Source organism: Acipenser ruthenus, chromosome 36 (assembly GCF_902713425.1).
Source record: "Acipenser ruthenus chromosome 36, fAciRut3.2 maternal haplotype, whole genome shotgun sequence".
NCBI lineage: Eukaryota > Metazoa > Chordata > Actinopteri > Acipenseriformes > Acipenseridae > Acipenser > Acipenser ruthenus.
In genome coordinates, this window is record NC_081224.1 from 8,723,234 (window position 1) to 8,749,214 (window position 25,981).

The 25,981-nt window shown below is 42.3% G+C and overlaps 1 protein-coding gene across 3 annotated transcripts in view; it reads right to left on the reverse strand.

The window, feature by feature from the left end:
- LOC131706679 (interferon-induced protein 44-like) overlaps window positions 1-25,981 on the reverse strand; it is a 69,176-nt gene that overhangs the window by 33,861 nt on the left and 9,334 nt on the right. For 2 of the 3 annotated variants that reach the window (XM_059008245.1, XM_059008246.1), the window contains 8 exons: window positions 25,801-25,846; window positions 25,267-25,443; window positions 17,917-18,140; window positions 16,767-16,801; window positions 16,189-16,212; window positions 6,604-6,650; window positions 6,477-6,522; window positions 6,161-6,371 (listed from right to left, as the gene is read on the reverse strand). In XM_059008245.1, coding sequence (XP_058864228.1) covers window positions 6,161-6,371; window positions 6,477-6,522; window positions 6,604-6,650; window positions 16,189-16,212; window positions 16,767-16,801; window positions 17,917-18,140; window positions 25,267-25,443; window positions 25,801-25,831 — 795 coding nt within the window. In that variant the 5' untranslated portion in view covers window positions 25,832-25,846. The remainder of the gene's footprint in view (window positions 1-6,160; window positions 6,372-6,476; window positions 6,523-6,603; window positions 6,651-16,188; window positions 16,213-16,766; window positions 16,802-17,916; window positions 18,141-25,266; window positions 25,444-25,800; window positions 25,847-25,981) is intronic. The other variant, XM_059008247.1, reaches the window with a different exon arrangement.

Here is a 25,981-nt window from a genome sequence, read left to right on the forward strand (position 1 = left end):
ATGAGGTCAGCTGTAGAGATGCGTGGATAGTGAACTTTTCTTTGCCGCCTTTTCTGTAATTTTATTATCAATAAAAATACATGACTGCCATTTGCTATCATGGAATTGTCCTATGTTATTTCTGAGTGATTTGAGGCTAGCGCGGAGGCTTCGTTGATTTTAATTAATTAATATTTACAATAAAATGATGATGTTTCCAACAACTAGGAACCTGTCTGAGGGACTATTTTTAGCCAAAAGTAAATCTAATATATATTTTTTCTTTTATAATACTGTAACTTTTCTAATTGTATCCATCACACACTCCAAGGCTTGTGTGTTTTGTTGTATCATGCTATTGTACAGACCTTTTTTCTGTTTTCATTTTATGACTCTCTCAGTGGACTACATTTTTTGGAAAGGGTTACGCAGCTTAAAAAGATTGAAAACCCCTGTTCTAATGTGATCTGGTACAATGAATATCCTCTACTCAGCGATACACCAGCATCACTGTGATACATTTCCCAATATTGTCCCCAAAAGTGACAGTGAGTATTGCAGAGACACCTTGGTTGTATCTACAGCTTTACAATTTTATTTTTTATTCAGAAACAAAATGTCAGTAAACTGCTGGCATATTTAAAAACAAACAAAAATAAGAAATGGTGGTTGGTTCTGAATCAAACATATTGACCCTCTCACTGAAGAAAATGTCCCCCTAAAATTGAGAGGGGGCCACATTGACCCTCAGTCTGTAAGTCCTGGAGCAAACACTGCTGGTAAGACTGGTGCCGACGCTGCTGGGACTGGTGCTGACACTGCTGGGACTGGTGCCGACACTGATGCTGACACTGCTGGGACTGGTGCCGACACTGGGACTGATGCTGACACTGCTGGGACTGGTGCTGACACTGACTGATGCTGACACAGGGACTGGTACTGACACTGGGACTGGTGCTGTTAGTGTACAGCTCTATAGTACTTTGACAAGGTATTCACCAAAATTAATAATAATAATAATAATAATAATAAATAATAATAATAATGCAGATAGGCAAGTTCCTGCTTAAAGTAATTTTTAAATTAACTACATTTGATAACTTTAAGGTGGTGTGTGATTAGTACCAGGTGAGTGGTTAAATTGAATAGAAGTTGATTTGCTATTTGATTGGTTTCCACACAGTTTAGTTGGTTCTTTTGCCACGCAGTTGTTATATATATATATATATATATATTTGGCAGCTTATTTCCGCGCCAGCAAGAAGCGCCAGCAAACTGAAGCGTCTCAGCAAAAGAGCCAGGAGTCTAGCTGTGGGAGTCCAGCGAGGGGAGGCCTGCGCCGAGACACTGTTCAAACCTAACAGCGCTCTGGAAGATGCCATCTACTAGTCAGGTCTGTACCCTCCACCCCACTGCTCCCACTGTGCCTATTTGTCTTGCCTGTCCTGCTATGACTGTCTCTCACATCCCTGTTCTGTCCTCTCGTCCTCGTCCTCGTCCTCTGCCCTCTCTCCGCTGCTGCTCCTCCAACCCCTCTAACCTCATCCCTCTGCCTCTCCCCCCCTCCCGCACACTCTCTGGTGCACTCTGGAACTGTCACTCTTCTGCTAACAAAGCTGATTTCATCTCAGCCTTTGCCTCCCACCTCTCTCTCGATTTCCTTGCTCTCACTGAAACCTGGCTGTCCCGATAACACTGCAACTCCTGCCGCCCTGTCCTCTCTCTACGTCCTGTCCCATACCCCGCGTCTCACTGGACGGGGAGGTGGGACTGGTCTTCTCCTCTCTCCCTCCTTACTCTTTTCTGTCCCCTCCGATCTCTCCTCACTCTGTTAATACCTTTGAATTTCATGCAGTCCAACTAACCTCTCCCTGTCAACTCCTGCTAATTGTACTGTACCGTCCCCCTGGGCCTCTCGCTCACTTTCTAGATGAACTCAACTATCTACTCTCCTCCCTCCCCTCTCTGTCTACCCCAACTGTCCTGTTAGGTGACTTCAACATCCATCTCTCCAACCCCAGCCACTCTGCCGGATTCCTCCCTCTCCTTCACTCCTTTGACTTCTGTCTCTCTCCATCCCCTCCTACCCACAAAGCTGGCCATCAACTGGACCTCACCTTCTCCAGGGCCTGCTGCCCCTCCACCCTCTGTCACCCCCCTGGACCTCTCTGATCACTATTTCATCTCTTTTTCTGTCTCTCCCCCTCTGTCCTTGCCTCCACTGCTCTCTTTCACCTCCCTCCTATCGACTCCTCACAACTCTCCATAGACTCTGCTACCTCCACCCTCTTCTCCTCCCTCGACTCCCTCTGTCCCCTCACCTCCCGACCTTCCCGCCCCTCCCATCCCCAACCCTGGCTCTCCTCTGCGCTCCGCAAGAATCACACTGAGATCTGCTGAAAAGAAATGGAAGAGAACCAAACTCCCTGCTGCCTTAGACCTTTACCGCACTCTCCTCTCCTCCTTCTCCTCTACTCTCTCCTCTGCTAAATGTACTTATTTCCAATCTGTAATCCAAGCCTCCACTAACAACCCACGTAAACTATTCTCTACCTTCTCCTCTCTCCTAAACCCTCCCCCCCTCCTCCTCCTTCCTCTATCTCCTCTGATGACGTTGCCTCTCCCTCCCTCCCCCGCACCCCCTCCTGCTCCAACCCCTACACCCACTGCATCCCCTACTAACTCACCCTCCTTCTCCAACTTCTCGCCCCTCTCAGACTCTGACCTCACCTCCTTGCTCCAGGGTCACAAACCCACCACGTGTGCCCTGGACCCCCTCCCCACTCACCTCTTTCAAGCTGCTGCTCCTGCTCTACTTCCCTTCATCTCCTCCCTTCTCAACACCTCTCTCCTTTCTGGTCTCTTTCCCTCTGCCTTCAAAAAAGCCTCTATCACTCCCCTCCTCAAAAAACCTACCCTCGACCCCACCTCCCTCCAGAGCTACAGCCCTGTCTCCCCTCCTACCCTTCCTCTCCAAAACCCTCGAGCGGACTGTACACCGCCAGCTCTCTGCTTTCCTGTCCAACCACTCTGCTCGACCCTCTCCAATCTGGCTTCCGCTCTGCTCACTCCACTGAAACCGCCCTCCTGTCTGTCACCAACTCACTAAACTCTGCCCGAGCTGCCTCGCTCTCCTCTGTCCTAATTCTCCTCGACCTCTCTGCTGCCTTTGACATGTCGATCACTCTATTCTACTATCCTCTCTCGCTGACCTGGGAATCTCTGGCACTGCTCTGGCCTGGTTCTCCTCCTACCTCTCCAACTGCACTTACCAGGTAACCTGGCGTGGAGCAACCTCCACACCTCGGCCTCTCTCAACAGGAGTCCCCCAAGGGTCAGTCTTGGGTCCTGTCCTGTTCTCTCTCTACACCCGCTCCCTGGGCCCCCTCATCGCATCCTATGGTTTCTCATACCATTTCTATGCTGATGATGCTCAGATTTTCCTCTCCTTCCCCACCTCTGACTTCACCATCCCCTCCTGTATCTCTACCTGTCTGTCTGCTATTTCCTCCTGGATGCACTCGCATCACCTCAAACTCAACCTCTCTAAATCTGACCTCCTTTTCTTTCTCTCCTCCTCCTCCCCCTCCTCTGATCTCTCTATCTCTGTTCCTCTGGAGTCTACCACACTCTCTCCCTCCTCCTCAGCTAAGAACCTCGGAGTCACCCTGGACTCCTGCCTCTCTTATTCCCAGCACATCTCCACTCTGGCACGCACTTGCCGATTTCTTCCTGAGCAACATCCGAAGAATCCAACCCTTCCTCACCAACTACGCCACCCAGCTCCTGATCCAGGCCTTGGTACTGTCCCGCCTAGACTACTGCAACTCCCTCCTGGCTGGCCTCCCTGCTTCCGCCACCCATCTGCTTCAGCTCATCCAGAACTCCGCTGCTCGCCTGGTGTTCTCTCTGCCTCGCTTCTCCCACGGAACTCCACTACTCCGCTGGCTCCTGATCACCGCTCGCATCCAGTTCAAGACTCTTGTACTAGCCTACAGATGCCTTGACCAGACTGCACCCAGCTACCTCCAGACCCTCATCCCTCCCTACACCCCCACTCGATCTCTCCGCTCCGCCTGCACTAGAAGACTGGCTCTACCTCCTCTACGCTCCCCTGCCTCCAGAGCCCGTTCCTTCTCCACCCTCGCCCCGCAGTGGTGGAATGACCTTCCTACAGATGTCAGGACTGCCCAGTCCCTGACCACCTTCAGGCACCTCCTCAAGACTAACCTCTTCAGAAAGCACCTGTTCAAACTCCTCTGTTTTTCCCCTGGGACACATATCACCCTTCCTTAAATGCGCTTTACTTGCTCTTATCTGCCCCCTATTTTACTGCATTTAATCCTGTACTTCAGAGTACTGTAATCTGCCAAGTGTTTAATCTGTAGTATTTTGTATTTAATTATATCCTGATGTAACTATCACTGACACTGTTATCTGCTGTATTATTGAATTGTATTTTGTCAGACTTGTACTTGTTTGAACCAAAGTCATTGTATTCATCATTGTATTTATCTTGCTCTTAATTGTATTATTACTTGCACTGTGATTCTTGAAATGTATTTTTGTTTACGACTGTAAGTCGCCCTGGATAAGGGTGTCTGCTAAGAAATAAATAATAATAATAATACACAGTTTCTCACTCAATTCTAATATTCTTTTGTCAATATAAATCGACGATAAGAAGCAGTACAGTACTTCAGGCAGGGGAAACCAGTCGCAGAGGTCCCGGTGCTGCCTAGCGCACAGGCCGGGTCGCTATACATGCAAATACACAGCCACTATGCTGTAATAAAACGCTATGCTATAGCAGGTAGGCTGATACTTGCACAAGCTGACTGTCCAGTTAAAGTGATGAGAAAAAAAAAAAAACATACAGCCAGCTATCCCGGTTTACCTACACATTTAATGTCATCATAAAAACAGGTTCTTGGATTTTTGCTGTGCTGACGTTAAAGCATTCTACATGAAAAAAAAAAAAAAAAAGATTTATCAAAATGTATAGCAGCTAAACATCATTGTGTATGGGGGAAAAAACAACAAATATAAATGATAAATTCACTGAACATTGATTCTTACCAAGAGTTGGCTTCTTTAGAAAGAAATGTGTAATTGGTTGGTTTTTTCTCTGTTTCATGTTAGCGCTGCACTGTAAACCAGAGTACAGAGTAACTTGGGAAACTGACTAATGAGAAACGTCTTTGTGGCGCAAATTTGACATACCCCAGTGTCTGTACAGCCCGAGATCACAGTAATGTGAAGAAATTAAAAATAATATTTTATATATCTCAATTTTACACTCTTAAAAACATAAAGTGGGTACTTTTTTTTTTGTTGTTTTCACAATGAAGAACTGCCTACGCGCCTGCATATGCGAACAAATTAGTCGCACTGTAGAGCTCTGTTAGGATGTTTTGTTTCCAATTTAGTTCCTGACAGGAATAGTTGCCGCAGTTATTATTATTATTATTACTGAGGTGTACTTGCCGCTCGCTGTGTAGGTGTTATTGTTTTCTGTAAAACATTGATATCCTGTCAGTTAACCCCTCCCTGCCGACGTTAAAAGCTTGTTTTAACGTTGTCTTTATTATGCTGACCAGAGACTAGCGCTTACAACTGTTTTGTCAATTTTCTACATTTTCTTTAAATTTTCAAATCAGTAAACCTAAACCTGGATAGTAGAACGAGACCCGGGTAGCGTCGGGTAATTTAGTTTACGGGTACCCGTGTCGACCTCTAATATATACCACCCTGAAAAAAAAAGATAAGGAGTCCCCCCTAACTGTCGTTTTTGTTCGGTTTCACATTCATTTTCTCTGCCATTTGTTTTTATTTGGCAGTGAAGCAGGTAGTCACATGACTTTCCCACAACTTTCATTGGTTGAATAATTTTATGATGTAATGTTGCTTCTACAAAATCAAAAGTCCTTTGAAGTTGCTTGCAACAAAGTTGCTCGAAATTGTAGCTTCCACATCACTTTCTACAAAGAATATCTCCCTTTCTACATTTTCCTAGCAACATGTAGACTAGTGCCCACTCGGCTTAAAGCACCTAAACCTCAAGCGCCTAAACCTCAACTTGCTGTTTTTTCTCTGCTGTTACTGCCAGTGAGATGACAGGACACAGTAATTAAGCACACTAGATGAGAAGTGTAGGAGGTGTTGGAATTTAAACACTTACATGTTGTGTGACGCTTGTTTGTGCACCTGGTCTCACGGCTTCAATGTTTTGCATTCTGCCGTTGAGTTCTTCTCTCCTGAGTTCTGAGAGCACAGAATTTAGAAAGCTTGACTTTCCGGAACCCACATTGCCCGTAATAAGAATATTAGTTGTGGAAGCCTTAGGGTGTGGTTGGTGGTTTTGTATTTCTTCTTGAAGTTTCATGTAAGCTCTGTAAAACAAGTGAAAACGAAAAGAAATGTCAAACTTTAAAAAGCTCAGTTTTACAAATATTTCAAAACATACAAAAATAATAAAAAAAAAACTGATCATTTACTCATCACTAAATTCATCTTCACGCCACGGCTCTGGTTTCGGCTCATCTGCAAAATGGGGAGAGATACATAAATACGCACAGCTCTGTTTCTTTCTGTGGTAAAGATGAGGCTTTTAATATGACTTACCTCTTGCCGGAGCAGATGACTGTCCTCCAAGACTGCCAAAAGAAAAACTAAATAGAAAAAGACAATGATAATTAATAAAGAAGAAGAAAATCTCCATTTAAAAGAAGGGGCAGATTTTTTGCTGACATTTTGAGTTTTTTCTCATCTTATTTGGAACTCCAGTTGTATTTTTTTACAATTGAAATTTGAGATGGCGAGCCAGGAATCTGGCTGCGTTGGTTTAGAATTTCAATCAGAGAACCCGAAAGGACGTTTGAAGTGGAGATCTACGTTTTTTTGTTTCTGCGTGCTATGGTCTAGACTCAACCCGAGTAGTACTATTGAATTCAAATATCCTAGGATATATCAAGCAAAACTGGGAATCTGGTTGAGTCTTATTTGTTCTGTGGAATTATTACAACGCTGTGTACTGTGTAAATTGTATATCTGCTATAACCAGCAGCAGCATTTGCACTGCAGGAAGTTCTGGATTTGCTGTGGCATTTGCTGGAGTCTGCCTCCGTCAGCACATCTGCTGACAGGAATGCCGTTGCCAGCAGTACCGTTGCCAGCAGTAACGCAGCCAACATTGTCAATGGCAGCATTTCCACTGCCGGAATTGCCCCAACTGGAGGAGCCAGTATTGGAGCTGTCAGCATTTCTGCCGATGGCATTGCCATTAGCAGCATTTCCGCTGCCGGAATTGCCCCAGCTAAAGGAGCCAGCCGGGGAGCCGTTGGCTTTTCCACTGACAGCACTGCCACTGACAGCATTTCCACTGCTAGTGGTGCCACGGGAGGAGGAACTCTCCCAACCGTCAGCATTTTCGCTGACAGCAGTGCCCTTAGCAGCTTTTCTGCTGCAGGAATTAACGCAGCTGGTGGAGCCAACCTGGAAGCTGTCAGCCTTTCCGCTGACAGGATTGGTATGGGGAACATTGCCGCCCATGGAGCCCTTAAGGTCTCTGTGTCTCTGGCTCAGGACTATGGGACTTTTGGGCTTTTAAGGGGGAAGTGGCCGGCCATGTGTGCTGCGCACAAAGGGGTGGGGGGGGTATGTGGCAGAGTGCCCCGCCCCTGTGTGTAATTTGTGTTATATGTTGTATGTAGTGTGTTTATTGTTGGTGTATATGTATTTTTGCACGGGATATAATGGGGCTATGCTGATTAAAATGGGTAACTGTATGGAAGCACAGGAAGTGCACACATTAGTTCATGTGCTGAGATTCAAGTGAGTGATTAATTAGTAATTGAATCCCGGCACAGATGTGTGTGTGTGTATATATAGATGCACAAATCACTCTTGAGGTTGGAGAGAACGGGAGAGAGTCAGGAGAAATATAAATAAATTACTAACAAAAATGCTATGCGTGCTGGGTCTACACCCGCCCGCTACCTGTTAGAGGTCAGTGTTTTGTTTGTCTGTTTGTTTGGCCATTGTGCCGTTTATTTTGAGTGTTTTTGTTTTGTTCAACTGTTTTATTTGTTCATTTATAATTAAATCCACGCATTGGCGCATTCAATCACCATTGTCTGTCTAGTTCCTGGTCTGACATCACCGCCCAAGCAATCCGTCACACTGCACATGAGAATATAGATTCTAGTTTTTGACAACACTCATTTTTTGTTTAAGGTAATAAATTGTTATCAGAACGAATCCCACTTGTGTGTTGCAATTGAATTAGTAATAATTAAAACTATAGTATTCCGCCAGTCTATTTCTGAATCTAGGAGAAACATTGTTAACTGCTATAAAACAGTAGTTACACCACTATTTTTGTTTACACTATATTTTTGTTGATGCTGTTTTGTTTATTTGATTTACTGTTTTATGTTCACTGTTTGCTCTCTTTCTCTCTCACTCTCATGGAATGGGTTTAATTATGTGCAAGACTTACCTTTATAATTTCACCTTGTGAATGCAATTCATCCTTTTTGTATTGGTAGCCAAATAGAACTTTTCTTACATGACCAGACCTATTTTATTTGCAATCTATTTGAAAACCCAGACTTTTTTTGCGTGGTGTGCTTTTTAATGTTAGCCTTTAGGCGTAATTCGGGGGATGACGTAGAGGGCTCTCTCCCGCTTTGCGCTGCTTTTTCTTATCCTATATCCTTTTCTTTAGCCTGTCTTACCTTCCCTCCATGGCGTCCTTCCCGGTAATGTCCGCCGATCTCTTCCGGGTGGAAGCTGATCCCAGTTCAGCCTCATTTAGTATTTCCAGCCAACCACACAATGCAGCGCTCGCCTCGTCAATTATTAGGGCATGTATGTTATTGGCTGCCCCTCCTGTCTATCTCTCTCTTTTTCTACTTTAACCCAGCACTATTTCCGCTTCCTTGTCTGTGTTTGTTTTTTGTTGTTCACTCCTTTCACTGCAGGCCATTTCTTTGCTCAGCGCTCGCAAGATAGTTTCAGTTATTTTCCTACCTGCTCAGTCTGCGCCGTTCAAAACACAGCGTCATTCTCAACTTGGTCCTCGTTTTCATCAGAAAGACTGTTCTAACGTCACCGCTGTACTGCAACTCTTTCCCACTGGTGCCTCGCACACCACGGTTACCACGGCAACGCCTCATCGAGTGACTACTGGGAGTGGTAAGTTGCCATGGCGACCAGGCAGCTTTAACAGGCAATGCGAGCCTGTGCCTCACTACTGCAATCTTCTGGCTCCTGCTGCTGCGCTTTTGCAACATGAGAGCTTCAACGAATTGTGACATCTAAATACTGCAGGCTCCTCTTCTAGACCTACGTTAACTTACTTATATCATCACTAACTGTTCTAAAGCTAATGTTTTATACATAGACAAGGATTTTAATCGCAATAACCAAATATATGCTACCCTGCTTCACTGAAGCCAATAGTTTCAATTCCAATCACAACCTCTAGATGGCAGCATAACACCACAAGCTCTATATAATTTAAGCTGATTTGCTATTGCTGTGAATCTTGCACACTCCAAACTTTCTATCAATTCCTGCAGTTCATTGTCATTCCAAGGGATTCTCAGTACCCTCCTGAATTTTTCAAATCCAAACCCCATCCCCTCGAGGACCTCGTCATGAAGCCAAGCTTATCAGCTTTCTGAGATGTTAAGAATCCACCGTCACATTAATTTCCAGCTTCCCTGCATCAGGCCATTCCTGCAACCTTCTTGTTCCTGGATTTGCACTTCCTCATTTGCCCCCAACTTCATCAAGGCACTTAATATAACTTTCAAAGTCCATTTCATTCAATTTGAGCTACCAGTCACATACGGAAACTATGTGCTACGATTATAAACATTTCAGTCAAGCGTCGTCCTACCCCGCAATAGACAATACACTCTTAGACTGCTCCTGATCATATCAATAGGTTTTGCAGCAGCCTCCGAGCAACGCATTCCCATCCTCTCAGGTTCTGCAGCGGCCTTAGATATATGCATTCTTCATCTCTGCCCAAAGGCAGCCCCATCTCCGACATCATCTAAAAACGCCTTAACTCTCAAATACCAATTTTCACCGCATTCAGCAGCTCTCTGCTCTCTACAGCAAGCCGCTGCACACTACTCACAGCATTCCATCGGCTACTCCCTCAGATCTCTGCCCGTTCAGCAGATATTGCCTCTACTGTTAATATCTCCTCATTACAGCAAATCTAGGCTCCCTCTTCAGATCTGCTCACTATTGCAGCATACAAAAGTGGCTTTAGTTTACTGTTTAAATCTGCAACTGCTCTCCTCTAGAGCTTCCAACGCTCCAGCTTTCCTCCAATACTTGGATCACAAATATATATTTATTTATTTATTTATTATTTATTTCTTAGCAGACGCCCTTATCCAGGGCGACTTACAATTGTTACAAGATATCACATTATTTTTACATACAATTACCCATTTATACAGTTGGGTTTTTACTGAAGCAATCTAGGTAAAGTACCTTGCTCAAGGGTACAACAGCAGTGTCCCCCACTGGGGATTGAACCCACAACCCTCCGGTCAAGAGTCCAGAGCCCTATATATATATAATATATATTATTATTATTATTTATTTCTTAGCAGACGCCCTTATCCAGGGCGACTTACAATTGTTACAAGATATCACATTATTTTTACATACAATTACCCATTTATACAGTTGGGTTTTTATGGAGCAATTTAGGTAAAGTACCTTGCTCAAGGGTACAGCAGCAGTGTCCCCTACCATGGATTGAACCCACAACCCTCCGGTCAAGAGTCCAGAGCCCCTAACCACTGCGCCACACTGCTGCCCATATATATATATATATATATATATATATATATTATATATATATATATATATATATATATATATATATATATATATATATATATATATATATACACACACACAGAGAGCTTGACTTCCTCAGCAATTTAGTCATATGTCCGCTCATCCTCTCAGATACTACAAGCTTTAATACATGGTACAAGACCGGAAATCCATTTATGAATTAAGGAGAATGATTGGAGTATTGAAACCCTAATCTCTGATTTATGAGTTCACCTTTTCCATTCCAAACAGACATGATGGTAGCAAACCGCTGATCAATCCTGTATTAACTAACACAGGACGGTCGGCATTTCATCTCTCTGCCTTCGTTTTTAGAAACAACTCGGCAGTCGATTTCATATATTTTTTCAGGTCCAGCTGCCACCTCAGCCCTCAAACTCTGCAACACCAACATCTGCTGTTCAACTAAATACAACAACCTTCTGCAATCTGCTCATCACTACATGGCCACACTTAGCCCCAGCGACCAAATCTTCATTTACCACTGGATGGAAAACATTTACAACTTTCTGCACTCAAAACAAAATACATCCCATTCAGATTTAATGAGCAGCGGATTCTAGCCTCTATCGCCCATGCAAGGGATTCTCTTCACTTAGCCCCCACTACCGTTAAAGCCTACATCTCCGGAATTCAGTATTTCTGCCGCCTCGTCTCCGTCCCTTCTCCAACGCTCCTATCCATCCCATCAGTTTGCTGACACTCGGAGAGATCCTCAAGAGCCCCCCCCCCCCCAGCTGCTCCCTCCTGGCTCCCTATATCAATAGACATCCTTCACTCTTTAATCTCTACCCTCAGAAAAAGCTGCTCTGTCTATGCAATGTCCTGACCATGGAAGTATTATGTCTAACTGCTCTTGTGAAGCACTTCCTCTGCAAGACTCCTGAAGGAACAGAGTGCACCCTGTGAATTTACTGTGACAACACCAGTGATTTACCGGTTTAAAAAAAATAAATAAAAAGCAAGAGTTACCAGAACATCAAGGGGAATACAATGGATAGACTCGGAGCATTAAGCCATTTGAACTATGAGGTTTTGTGAACCATTCCGTGCACCCAGATACTGGACTTTGGCCAGCTGTAGTAATTTTACTACAGAATACTACCCCTTGCAGTAAAAAAAAAAAAGTTAACCATGCCCAGTGTTAAACATGGTGGAGGTTGTGTGATGGTCCACAAGTTTCACAGCCTGGTCCCAGAAGCAGACCCCAACCCGTGGCAAGTTCCTCCTTTCAAACAGCTGGTGTTCCACTAAACTCCACACTCTCCAGCCTCCTCCAGTCAGCCTGCAGCTTCAGGGAGAATTGCCTTCGCCCCTTCCACTCGCTCTTCTTATTCTACTGCCTGGTCTTCCTTCACCAATTCTGTGCCCAGATTCATCTCTCTCTCTCACCACCTATAACCTTCAGCACCTCCTTGCCTTTATGACAGACCTCAGGCTATCCCTTAACCTGGCCCCTTCCTCCATCAGGAATTCTCTCAGGTATCCAGTAACAGTTCCTCCTCCGTCCCGTCCCCCCCCCGTCCCCCCCTGCTCCTTTCAATCCCGGAGGTCCGTCTGAGAGTCTTGCATCCTCCTCTCCATCAAGACAACCAACCTCCTCGGAATCTCCAGTTTCCCAGCCATCAGCCTGCGGCACTTTGACCTCACTCAAGTCCCCGGAAATAACTTCCTCCTATTCATCAGGACTCAAAACAGACAGTTACATCAAGATCCAGAAGTTCCGCAACCTGGTCCCAGGAGCAGACCCCAACCCTCGTCTCGTACCACCCTTCAGCAAAACAATATTCAACTGAATAACTCTCTCTCCGGCCTCCTTCAATCACCACATGGATTCATGGAGTACACTCTCGCCCCATCTACCCTTTCCTCCTACTCAACTGCCTGGTCTTCAGTTACTCACATTTGCGAGCAAAAACAGATCTCTCATACTTCTTTCAACGTACAGCACCTCCTTGCCTTCATCACTCACCTCAGGCTGTCTCTACATTTAGCCCCCTCCTCTATTTAGATGCTACCTAGCGGGCATTCAGTATCAATTTCGCCTTCAATCTATCTCCTCTCGTCCGTTCTAGAGATGGCGGATCTCTAGAGAGAATGCTCAGAGGCATGGAGAAAAGCCTGCTCCCCTCCTCTCCATCAAGTTAACCAATCTCTATAGACCTTCTCCTTTATCTCATCACTGCTATCCAGCAAGGATGCTTCAACCTATTCAACAACATAGTCATGGAAACCCTGTGCCTGACCGCTGCCTTTGGATTCCTCCGCTGTGCAGAATTCTCAACTCCATCAACTTCCAGCTTCCCAGCTCTAGGCCTTAAGCGCTCCGATCTCTCTCAAATCCCCGGAAGCCACTTTATCCTCCACATCAGATCTTCAAAAAACGGTCCATTTAAGCCAAGGATTCTGTGTCTTCCATCGGATCCCCTCTTCATCGACAGCTCCAGATCTATACTTACGAGACACTGGTTCTCATCCCGTTTATGCACCCTCTTGTCACGGATTGGGCTTCAAACTATTTCTCCCCCCATTCATTCCGGATCGGAGCAGCTACCTCCACGGCCAGGGCAGGAATCAATCAACACTTGATTAAGTCTATGGGGTGCTGGATCTCTTTAGCTGTTGAACTTTATATTAGATCATCCTCTGCAGACATCGCCACAGCTCACCAAGCACTCGTTAGCTTGCCCGGAGTGGGGGGCGCCCTCTCTGCCAGGCCCACCTGAGGTTTCCTCCCTCACTCCCCCGGCTGTCCGGGTGAGCCTCTCGTCTCAACCATTGCCGCACGGCTGTTCCTCGCCGGCCTGAGGGGGCCCCCGGCCACATCCTATTCTTCTGCTCCTTATGCGCTAAGCCTTCCAGGCCTCAACCTTGTTGTCCCATCTCCTCTCTTCCATTTCAGGTCCAGGACCATTTCAGCCCCCTCATGCAGTAGGCCGTGCCTCCACCTGCCGAGCGGGCCCCGACCGAAGGGGGGGGGGGGGGGGGGGGGGGGTGTTTCTCTGTTTTTCGTCTCTCCTAAACGGATCTAAGACACTTTTCCTAAGCTCTCCACGCCACCCAGCTGCCAGCTTAGCTGCCTGAGGATGCTGCACTGAGTTGCGGAGGATCTGTCCTTTTGTCCTGTTCGTCCCCTTCCTGTCTCTTGCTCCACTAAACGCCCAGCAGCCAGAGGATGCTGCCTGACCCGTCGGTAGCGAGAGTCAGTTTGTTGTATGTTATGTGTCTAAACTTTGCTCTCTCTCTCTCACTTTTATGTCACCCAGCAGTCGGAGGATGCTGCCTGACCCGGCGGAAAGTGTTTATATCTAATCCTTTGCTCTTCTCGTGTCTCCCTCTCTACGTCGCCCAGCAGCCAGAGGATGCTGCCTGACCCGACGAGAAGGGAAAACTCTTTGTTCCCTATCTCGTCCTGCTATCAGTATCTAACCTCAATGTTACTAAGCACCATTCCCAAACTCCATCCCCAATCTCGCCATCCCTCTCAAACTCGTTTCACTCTTAAACTCTCAAATCTCTCGCCCCTCTCAAGCCTCCTAACCAACCGGAGAAATCCTCTCATCTTGTCGCATTCTTAATATCTCACTCCCAATTTCGCCTCCTCTCAAGCCCTCGTAGGCATCCAGTGAATAAATAATGATTTTGCTATTACTACTTCACCAAGTCTCAACATTAAACCTTTTAACTGTTGTGCTCAGTGGCTTTGGTCTCCATATATATATTTAAAGAAATAACAATGTTATTTGTTGTTTAATTATGTGAAAAAGAATACCTGTAAAATGGGCTAGCCAGAGGGAGGGGCCAGGAGAAGACAGGTGTTTAAGGTTGGAAGCAGCTTCTTCTTTTGTGTGTTTTCCTGGTGCAAGTTGCAGGGGCTGCAGATACAGGACAGTCTGCTTTCCTACAAGGATAGGGCCTTTCAGCTCGCTAAGCTTATGGTTCCCTGGAGCACAAATCTCCAGTGGTGCACATATAGAATAGGGATCTGTATGGCTGTGGTCCCCTGGAACACTAGTATCGGATGAGATAGATGTGTTTAACAGATTGAATTGGACATACTTAGCTAGGAGCAGCTAAGGTGAGAGGATTGACAGGACAAAGCAGGAGAAAAACAAGTACCCTGTTAAGGTGAACCAGATGTTCTAGAATGACTGGTCAGTCTCCAGAGTCTCATGTGCATGGGGGGTTTCTTTAGGATCCGTATAAAAAGGGGGTTTCTTTGTCTGTAGTTTGTTCAGAATCTACCATCCATCTTGAACCCAGGCACACTGTCTGTAATCCCCGTGAACTGTTATGTTCAGAGCCTCACAACTCTGAAACTAGACTTTGTGTTCGTAATCTTTGTATGCTGTTTCTTCTTAATAAAACTCTAAAAAGACAACCAGAGAGGTTTCGTGTTTCATCCAGGTCTGCAGCGTGCGGGAACAGTCTGCACTCACAGCTCAGCAGAGCAGCAGCAGCATTAAGGGCTATTCAGGGTCCAGGACACGCAACCTACTCGCAGAACAATCGAAGAATAATTGGTGCGCGTCTTGAGATGTGTGAAGCGCAAGGTGTAGACGCGAGCATCAAATCGTTAAGTTGAAATTTTGTAACTTTTTACTTGCATTTCTGTAGGGAGACATGGATGTATATACAGGACAGATATGTTAAATAAGAAAAAAATGAGGGGAAAGAGTGGGGACGCAGGTGGAAGTAAAAAAACACCTTTGAGCTGCTAACTGAATTTATCAAACACAGGGACACAGATTTAAATGTGCCAGAGTAGGATGATGAGGTATGTATTGAAATAAATAAATAAAACAAGTACAGTATATGCAGGCTTGCCATAAGGAAATAAGGAGTAGGAGTAATAAGAAATAAACAAGTATGTTAAATATTCATGAACAGAAAATAATTCTAGCTTGACAGAATCTTTACCCCATCTAGCGTTCATTTCTTTGTCACAAAATAAAAACAGACATATTTATTTCATGACATATTGCATATAAGTTTGTATATATAGGCTAGATATAATTACACATTCACAGATGAACTTGAAGATATCTTATTGTTATATGTGTTTGATAGATACAATCATGTTAATGTCTTATTCATTTTTAGTTAAAAGTAATATACTTTGACATAACAATGAAGTTTGAAACCTTTGTTTCCAATGTTTTTTTCTTATGATTATTATTTTATTACAAGTAGCCTATGCTGTGAAGAAGTTATGATTATTATTTTAGAACCCAGCACCACCAGACAATGCTGAAGAGAGTGAAAGTATTTGCAGCAACACAGAAAGTGCATCTGTAGCTCAGCTAGATTACACACCTGTTCCAGAAGTTGGTCCACCTGCTAGGAAGAAGAAAAAGAGTTTAGATCCTGTGGAAGAAGCTTTGCTAGACAGGCTAAAACATATAGATACATCAAAAGAAAAAAAAGGATGAATCTTTTGCAAAATTCATCTCCGTTTCTCTCAGCAAACTCTCTGAGTGAAGTAGATCCCTGGCAAGGTTCTGAATTCATCAGCTTCTCTATGACATGTTGCAGATGGATTGCACCCAGACCTTGGCGCATACTCCCTCAAATGTGCCATTAAACTCCAGTACGTCACACACCTCTACTTCATATTTCCCTGAGGAATCCTCGGAAGAGCATCTTTCCCAGACCGGTCTGCACTTACCACATGCAACAAATTGTCATTACACTGACTTATAAATATCCTACAAAAACTAATCATTGGAATGTAAATGCTGCCACTTGTTGACATTCACTTACTAAATTATAAAACTATATTATTTGGTGTTTTGGGTATAATATTGTTACTGTAAAAGACTGGGAACTATTGCTGCTCTAGGGTACTGTGGAGCAGTGTTAGTAAAGCGTAAGTAAAACCTAATAGTACTTACCTTGACTTGCTGCTAGGGGACCCGCTGTCCGTGTCCTTGTATAGGAAACAAAAAAAGGGGAAAAGTTGAGTGTTTTAACAAAATTGAAGACCATGGGATATTGCATGGGAAAAGGGTAGCATTGATATGAAATGTTGTATCTCTTTATTTTTGTAAAGACTGCCCAATGTTTTCTGCAGTGTTTTAAAAGTTAAGTTTAATTTTCTTTTGAGTGGCAGCTTCTCGTATTGTTGGCTGCATGGCTTCATGAGAAAGAACGTGTGCACGCATGTGTCCACCCTGGTATTTAGACCTGCAGGGGTGTGTGCCCATTGATGAATAGGACTGGGAACTACTGCTGCTGTAAGGGTGCTGTGACTACTAGAGTTTTTTTTTTCTCTTACAGGCCAGTTTGAATGCATGCTCTATGCATTTATTAATTTTATTTTTTTGTTTTGTTCTTGTTTTGCCTGTAAATAGTTTGACTGTCCCTTGCTTTTAAACCACACTAGCTGTGGTCCTGAGGAGCTCTCTCTGTTTTGTAAAGATTTTTTTTTCAAATAAATAAAAACAGTTTTTGGACTTCTGTTATGTGAGAACTCTTCAGTCTTCAGCACCATCAGGACCCTTCCTTTAGCCTGCTGATCCTTAACTATACAGGATAACACCCACTAATTTACAGAAGAAGTTTTCACAGAAACATATTGTACATTTCATCTTGAGAATTACAATGATGATATTCTGCAGTAGATGTGTTCTATTTCCAGTGCAGTATTTATCACACCTCGATTGAGTGAGTCACTGCAGCTCAGTTACAGAGAAGATCTACATACTGTAGCACTAGTGTCTGATTAGCATGTTACAGAAAAGCAGCCAGAATCTGTGCACATTACCTTGTACAACAGAAAGCCAGATCGCATGAAAGCAGTTAATGAAAGAAATGTCACTCTGCTTTCTGTCTGGTGTTAAACAGGATATATTATATATTCTTTATTTCTCAGCCTCCTGAGCCCCTTTCCAATTACCCTTTTATCTAAACTCACCTAACCAAAGACAGAGTAAGCAGATCAGACAATGTAATGTCTGTTGCAGGCAGCTAGAACAGCAGAGCAGCTCCTAAACACAGACTATCAAACAATAAAGAATGACAATTATATTTGAAGCTTCTTACTGTTTGCAGCTCTCTTTTTATTAAGCGAACAAGCTTCTTCACAGACTCCTTGTTTTCCTCACAGTCACACAGTTGTTGCTTACAGTCATTTTCAAACCAGTAGCATGCAACGATGGGTAACTCATTAGGGATCCCCAAGGGCAGGGGTGTGGAGTAGAGATCACTGGAGTCTGGTTTTTCATATGGTGTTAATTTCCTAAATATAACCACTGCAGCATAGGAATCTTAAAAACAAAACAAAACAGAACTTGTTTTTAATTTTAAAAATGTACAATCCATCCACATTTTCTACAGTCAGCACTCACATATCCGACCCTATAACATTTTGACTTCAGTGACTAATAAACGAGTGTGACGCATATCTGATCATTTCATCTGATTTGACATGTATGTAGGTGAGCACGTTGTAACCACAACCCCCTGCCCTACACAAATACACAAACACATTTCATATGGAAAGAAAAAATATGTCTTGGGTTTGAGGACTGCACTGGGAGATGTATATTGAAGTGTGTTTTCTTCTTTTCTTTGGCACTGTTGCCGTTTTCTTTTTCTTATTTTTTTCTTATATCTGACATAACACATGAGATGGCTCATGATGATGGTAGATCGTTCATGGAAGATTTGATTCAGCAGGGTCAAGGCAGGATATTTACAGCAATCTGTCTCGAATCTTTAACTATCTGAAGACGGTTCTCCTGTTAGTTTTATTTTTCATCAGGAGGGGTCTTTCACTGATTCTGTCATTGAAATTTGTTTGCGCACGAGTTGGGGGAATAACACAGCAGTAAAAGAAAAAGACTTGTCAGTTTTTTCAGGGAACACAAAAAAGATATAACGTCAAATACATAACTGAAAGGACTGTGTTTTAAAATACAGTAAGTATTTTGATGTACTGTAGTTAATTTTGTTGGTACAGTACTATATTTTAAACAGAAGTATTTTAATTCAGAACGATATGATTCTGAAAATATCACTTGCCAAAAGAGACGACATGTTGACTGTAATACAGTACATACTTTTAAATCCGGTACGTATTGTAGCAGTATATAAAATTCCCCAATTAGCAACCCAACAGCAAAATTAAATTAAAATGTTACCCATACCATAACTGCGTAAAACATAAAAGGCAATGCAATTTAGCAAAAGATTAAAAGAAACACCAGTTTCCAGAACTAAAACAGTATCCAAAGTCAGTATTCAAAATTGCAGAATATAGTGCTCGATAAGGCCCTAATGTCACAGTTCACTTCCAAATGAAAATGCACAAAAGCAACTAAAGATCACAGATTTTAAAAAAAATGCATCATAGTCTCTAAAACTGTTTAATGAGTAACTTTTACATTACTGGTCTTATTCGCTTTGTTTTGGCTGCATTTTCATCAGGTGAAACTGGAGGAAGCGCTGTGTAACTGCACAATAATAAAGACCAAAAAAAAACGCGGGTTGTGACGGATAATGAAATTAATTGTAACATTGAAGAGATGGGCTTTGTATCAGAAAACTGGTGAACGAGCTGGAAATCGTGTGTGATGGGTAAGAGCATTCATTGGTTATATATATATTGTGAAGTAGCGGGTTATGAGAAACAGCAGGGAGGGGGTTAAAACCTCCCTGCGCGAGAATCATGTGCGGAATGCACATTTGGTTTAATTGTTTTATTATTTTGTTAATTTGTTTATTGATTAATTATCACCCGCACCTGGGTACGATTGTAAATTAAAACCAGGTGCAGGGTATTTAAGACGTGCAGCTTGTCTGCACAGGGCTGCTGAGTAGAAGGAGACAGAAGACGTGCTCTGTTTCCGAGCAGTCCTGAGTAAGTGCTGTGTTAAGTTCGTTTGGTTTTTGCTAGCAGGTAAACGGCTTAGCCGTCCTGCAAGGTAGTGAGGGAAAAACCTGTTTAGTTAGCGCTCCAGTGGGAGTTAGGTGTTTATTTTGTGTTTGTTTATTTTTGTGTGTATTAAAAAAGAGCACGTCTGCGCTTAAAAACTCCATTTCCTGTGTGCTGGGTCGTAATTTTAAAGGGGCAACGAACCCGAGTGAGTGCCGGGCCGTCACAATATATATATATATATATATATATATATACACAGTGCCTTGCAAAAGTATTCAGACCCCTGACCAATTCTCTCATATTACTGAATTACAAATGGTACATTGAAATTTCGTTCTGTTTGATATTTTATTTTAAAACACTGAAACTCAAAATCAATTATTGTAAGGTGACATTGGTTTTATGTTGGGAAATATTTTGAGTGGCACTGAAATATCTTGCTTGCATAAGTATTCAACCCCTGTGCTGTGGAAGCTCCCAGTTTATACCGATGAAAGAAATTGTCCTAACAAGGACACAATTACTCACCATTTCCTGTGTGCTGGGTCGTAATTTTAAAGGGGCAACGAACCCGAGTGAGTGCCGGGCCGTCACAATATATATATATATATATATATATATATATACACAGTGCCTTGCAAAAGTATTCAGACCCCTGACCAATTCTCTCATATTACTGAATTACAAATGGTACATTGAAATTTCGTTCTGTTTGATATTTTATTTTAAAACACTGAAACTCAAAATCAATTATTGTAAGGTGACATTGGTTTTATGTTGGGAAATATTTTGAGTGGCACTGAAATATCTTGCTTGCATAAGTATTCAACCCCTGTGCTGTGGAAGCTCCCAGTTTATACCGATGAAAGAAATTGTCCTAACAAGGACACAATTACTCACCATTGGCCTCCACCTGTGAACCATTAAAGTTGCTGTCACATTTTCTGGATAAAAACCCCACTGTTGAAGGATCATTGGTCAGGCTGTGAATCTGAAGGAAAATGAAGACCAAAGAGCATTCTACAGAAGTTAGAGATAAAGTAATACAAATGTATAGATTAGGGAAAGGGTACAAAATAATATCCAAGGGTTTGGATATCCCAGTGAGCACAGCTGGATCAATAATCAGGAAGTGGAAGCTGCATCACACCACCCAGGCACTGCCAAGAAAAGGCCGTCCCTCAAAACTCAGCGCTCAAACAAGAAGGAGACTTGTGAGAGAAGCCACAGAGAGGCCAACAATCACTTTGAAGGAGCTACAGAGTTCAATGGCTGGGAGTGGAGTAATGGTGCACCAGTCAAATGGTGCACCAGCTCTGCATAACACTGGCCTGTATGGGAGGGTGGCAAGAAAGAAGCAGTTACTCAAAAAGTACCATCTGAAGGCACGTCTGGAGTTTGCCAGAAAGTATGAGAGTGACCCAGCTGCGATGTGGGAAAAGGTTTTGTGGTCAAATGAGACCAAGATAGAGCTTTTTGGCCAAAACTCAAAAGCGCTATGTGTGGCGCAAACCTAACACTGCCCATGCCTCAAGACACACCATCCCTACAGTGAAGTATGGTGGTGGCAGCATCATGCTGTGGGGATGCTTCTCATCAGCAGGGACTGGGCATCTTGTTAAAATTGAAGGAAGAATGGATGGAGCAAAATACAGGGAAATACTGCAAGAGAACCTGCTTCAGTCCGCTAAAAAACTGAAGCTTGGGAGGAAATTCACCTTTCAGCGGGACAATGATCCCAAGCACAAGGCCAAAGCAACATCGGAGTGGCTCAAGAACAAAAAGGTGAACGTCCTACTGTGGCCCAGTCAAAGTCCTGATCTCAATCCCATTGAGAATCTGTGGCACTATTTGAAAATTGCGGTCCACAAGGGTCGTCCAACCAACCTGAACAACCTGGAGCAAATCTGCCAAGAAGAATGGGCCAAAACCACTCCGACACTGTGTGCAAAGCTGGTACATACTTACCTCAAAAGACTTAAAGCTGTTATTGCAGCGAAAGGTGGCTCTACCAAATATTAATGTGTGGGGGTTGATTACTTATGCAAGCAAGATATTTCAGTTTTATTTTTCTTAAAAATATTTCCCAACATAAAACCAATGTCACCTTACAATAATTGATTTTGAGTTTCAGTGTTTTAAAATAAAATATCAAACAGAACGAAATTTCAATGTACCATTTGTAATTCAGTAATATGAGAGAATTGGTCAGGGGTCTGAATACTTTTGCAAGGCACTGTATATATACAGACGTGCTCAAATTTGTTGGTACCCCTCCACAAAAAACGAAGAATGCACAATTTTCTCTGAAATAACTTGAAACTGACAAAAGTAATTGGCATCCACCATTGTTTATTCCATATTTAATCGAAATCAGACTTTGCTTTTGATTTTTTTATTCAACATAATATTGTAAATAATAAAACAAATGAAAATGGCATGGACAAAAATGATGGGACCGCTAACCTAGTATTTTGTTGCACAACCTTTAGAGGCAATCACTGCAATCAAACGTTTTCTGTAGCTCTCAGTGAGACTTCTGCACCTGTTAACAGGTAGTTTGGCCCACTCTTCCTGAGCAAACTACTCCAGCTGTCTCAGGTTTGATGGGTGCCTTCTCCAGACTGCAAGTTTCAGCTCTTTCCATAGATGTTCGATAGGATTCAGATCAGGACTCATAGAAGGCCACTTCAGAATAGTCCAATGTTTTGTTCTTATCCATTCTTGGGTGCTTTTAGCTGTGTGTTTTGGGTTATTATCCTGTTGGAGGACCCATGACCTGCGACTGAGACAGAGCTTTCTGACACTGGGCAGTACGTTTCGCTCCAGAATGCCTTGATAGTCTTGAGATTTCATTGTGCCCTGCACAGATTCAAGGCACCCTGTGCCAGGCGCAGCAAAGCAGCCCCAAAACATAACCGAGCCTCCTCCATGTTTCACTGTAGGTATGGTGTTCTTTTCTTTGAAAGCTTCATTTTTTCGTCTGTGAACATAGAGCTGATGTGACTTGCCAAAAAGCTCCAGTTTTGACTCATCTGTCCAAAGGACATTCTCCCAGAAGGATTGTGGCTTGTCAATATGCATTTTAGCAAATTCCAGTCTGACTTTTTTATGTTTTTCTGTCAAAAGTGGAGTCCTCCTGGGTCTTCTTCCATGGAGCCCACTTTCGCTCAAAAAGTGACGGATGGTGCGATCAGAAACTGACGTATCTTCACCTTGGAGTTCAGCTTGTATCTCTTTGGCAGTTATCCTTGGTTCTTTTTCTACCATTCGCACTATCCTTCTGTTCAATCTGGGGTCGATTTTCCTCTTGCGGCTGCGCCCAGGGAGGTTGGCTACAGTTCCATGGACCTTAAACTTTGTAATAATATTTGCAACTGTTGTCACAGGAACATCAAGCTGCTTGGAGATGGTCTTGTAGCCTTTACCTTTACCATGCTTGTCTATTATTTTCTTTCTGATCTCCTCAGACAACTCTCTCCTTTGCTTTCTCTGGTCCATGTTCAGTGTGGTGCACACAATGATAGCAAACAGCACAGTGACTACTTTTCTCCATTTAAATAGGCTGAATGACTGATTACAAGATTGGAGACATGTGTGATACTAATTAAAGAAACTAATTAGTTTGAAATATCACTATAATCCAATTATTTATTATCTTTTCTAAGGGGTACCAACAAATTTGAGCATGTCTGTGTGTATATATATATATATATATATATATATATATATATATATATATATATATATATATATATATATTTATATATATATATAAATGGGATTGATTTTATTCTTAATACAAGGCTGGTAAAACGTGACTGACGTGTATCTGGGTAACGGATATCCGAGTGCTGACTGTATTAACATGACATAGTTTTTCCTGCCATGCACTCCTTGCTGATTTGTGGTGTCAAGTTTAGATACTACAAGCTCCAGGTTGGGTTTACTACTGTTAAAAGTTTAGCCATTCACTGAGTATTTAAACTAACCCAGAAAGCATTATCTTTCTGTTTTTCTTCTTTCAGCTTTGGTACTAAAGGGCGAGCTCTGCTTTGAAAGGACTTGCACACACAGCTTAGTTCATCAGAGGATGGCTAGCCACCACCAGACATGGATCGATATTGCATGCCAGAAAGTTTTACTGTATTACGAGCCCCACAGAAATCCTGTATCCTGGTAAAGGTAGACATATATGGGAGGTGAAAGTAACAAAGATTAAATAATGAATGACTATTCATGAAATGTTAAATTTAAGCAAGTATCGAATATTGAATTTTAGCCTCAAATAATAAATACGAGCATTAAATATTAAATTCATGTATCAAATATTACATTTTAACATCAAATTTTACATTTTAACATAAAATAATAAATTCAACATTGAATATTAAATGCAAACATTGACTGTTAAATACTACCATTGAATGTTAAATGCAACAGTCGAATGTTAAACAACAAGACAATTTTTAATTTCTACAGACGGCACAAGACAGCTACCGTATTTCAGTTTGAAAATCGAAGCCTCTCATTGGCTGAACAGGTTAACAGGTAACAAGGAGGAACATCGATCTCCCCGATGTGGAAGGGGTGGGAATGGGCGGGGCGGATGGGATTGATTGACAGTTTGCAAGTACAAGCATCGAATGGATAAAAACCACATCGAACGACAAAGTGCACAACAAATGCATAAAAGACACACTGACTGGATAAAGCCTACATCGAATGGATGAAAGGCACACTGAATGTATAAAGCTTATATTTAATGTTTGATGCTAGTATTTAACATTTCACTGTTGCATTTAACATTCGATGGTAGTATTTAACATTCAATGCTTGCATTTAATATTCAATGTTGAATTTATTATTTGATGTTGAAATTTAACATTTGATACATGACTTTAATATTTAATGCTAGTATTTATTATATGGTGCTAAAATTAAATATTCGATACTTGCTTAAATTTAACATTTAATTAATTCATTATTTAATTTGTTACTTTTACCTCCCATAGACATACACAGTAAAGCATAGTTTATTTAAATTACAGGTACTGGTATTTCATTTTATTTTTTAAAAGCTCTGTACCAGCATAGTGTATGATGAAGCAAATAAAGCAGTTTTATATCAATCCAGGCTGTCTTTCCAATATAAATGCAGTACCTAACTTGGGTATTTGATTTAATATAGATTTATTTCTATTGAAGTCAATCTCAGTACCAGCTCAACAGTGGCACCAGCCAGATTTAAATGAATTTACATTTTCTCTGCAGGGGGGGAGGTTGGGGTATTTAAAGTGGCAGTATAAACGAGTGTTCAGTTGCTTCCTCTTTCTAGCAATAATTTGCCAATAAGAGGCAATAACAAGGATTTGAAAGCCTTGGATATGAAACTTTAAAAAAATGTAATATATTAGTCTCATCCATTTCCAGTTCAGCTATGTGACAGGTATGGTTATGCATTTTGCAGCTTTATTAAAGAGATGTTCAATTAACATGGCTAATATACTTACTGATATTTCCAGCACTATTCAGTGCACTCTTAATGTCATGAAAAACCCGGGTAACTTCATGAACATAGAGAAAAGACTTAATGTCAGTACGAACTGATACTTTAAAATATCCTTTTTCTTCAATCTTCCTTGTAAATTGTTCACAGATCTCTGTATTTCGTCCTCCATGTTCATACACTAAAATTCAGAAAAAAAAGAAATACAGCCGATTGATATAAATGTACAACAGTTTCTTACAGCACAGCCAATTTCCTTTCCGCACCTTTCCTCTTAATTGTAATAACTTTCCTTTTTACTATTATGTTCAGCCAGGGAGATGTATATTGGTCAATTATCTACATCCTCAGAATTGACTCTTGTTTTATTATTATATCTCCAGGATGTTTCTATTCCTGAGTCAGCTCTCCACCTGCCCTTGAATTTGGGCTTGATTCTGATCAGACAAGAAGGGAACATTTACAGAGCTGAATCCAGCTACTCCAAAAACAAACCCAATATAGTTTTATTTTATGAAGTACATATAAATGATATTACCTTTAAACTCTCTGGTTTGAACCCATGCCATTTTGTTCTTCCTCTCCTATAAAGAAAAAAACACAAACTGCATTTCCCCTCAATGCTAATCATGAAGAATATGTAAGACAGGGTTGCCACCCCGCCGGTATTTTACCGGACTGTCCGGTATTTTTATGTACTTTGAACCCCTGTCCGTTTA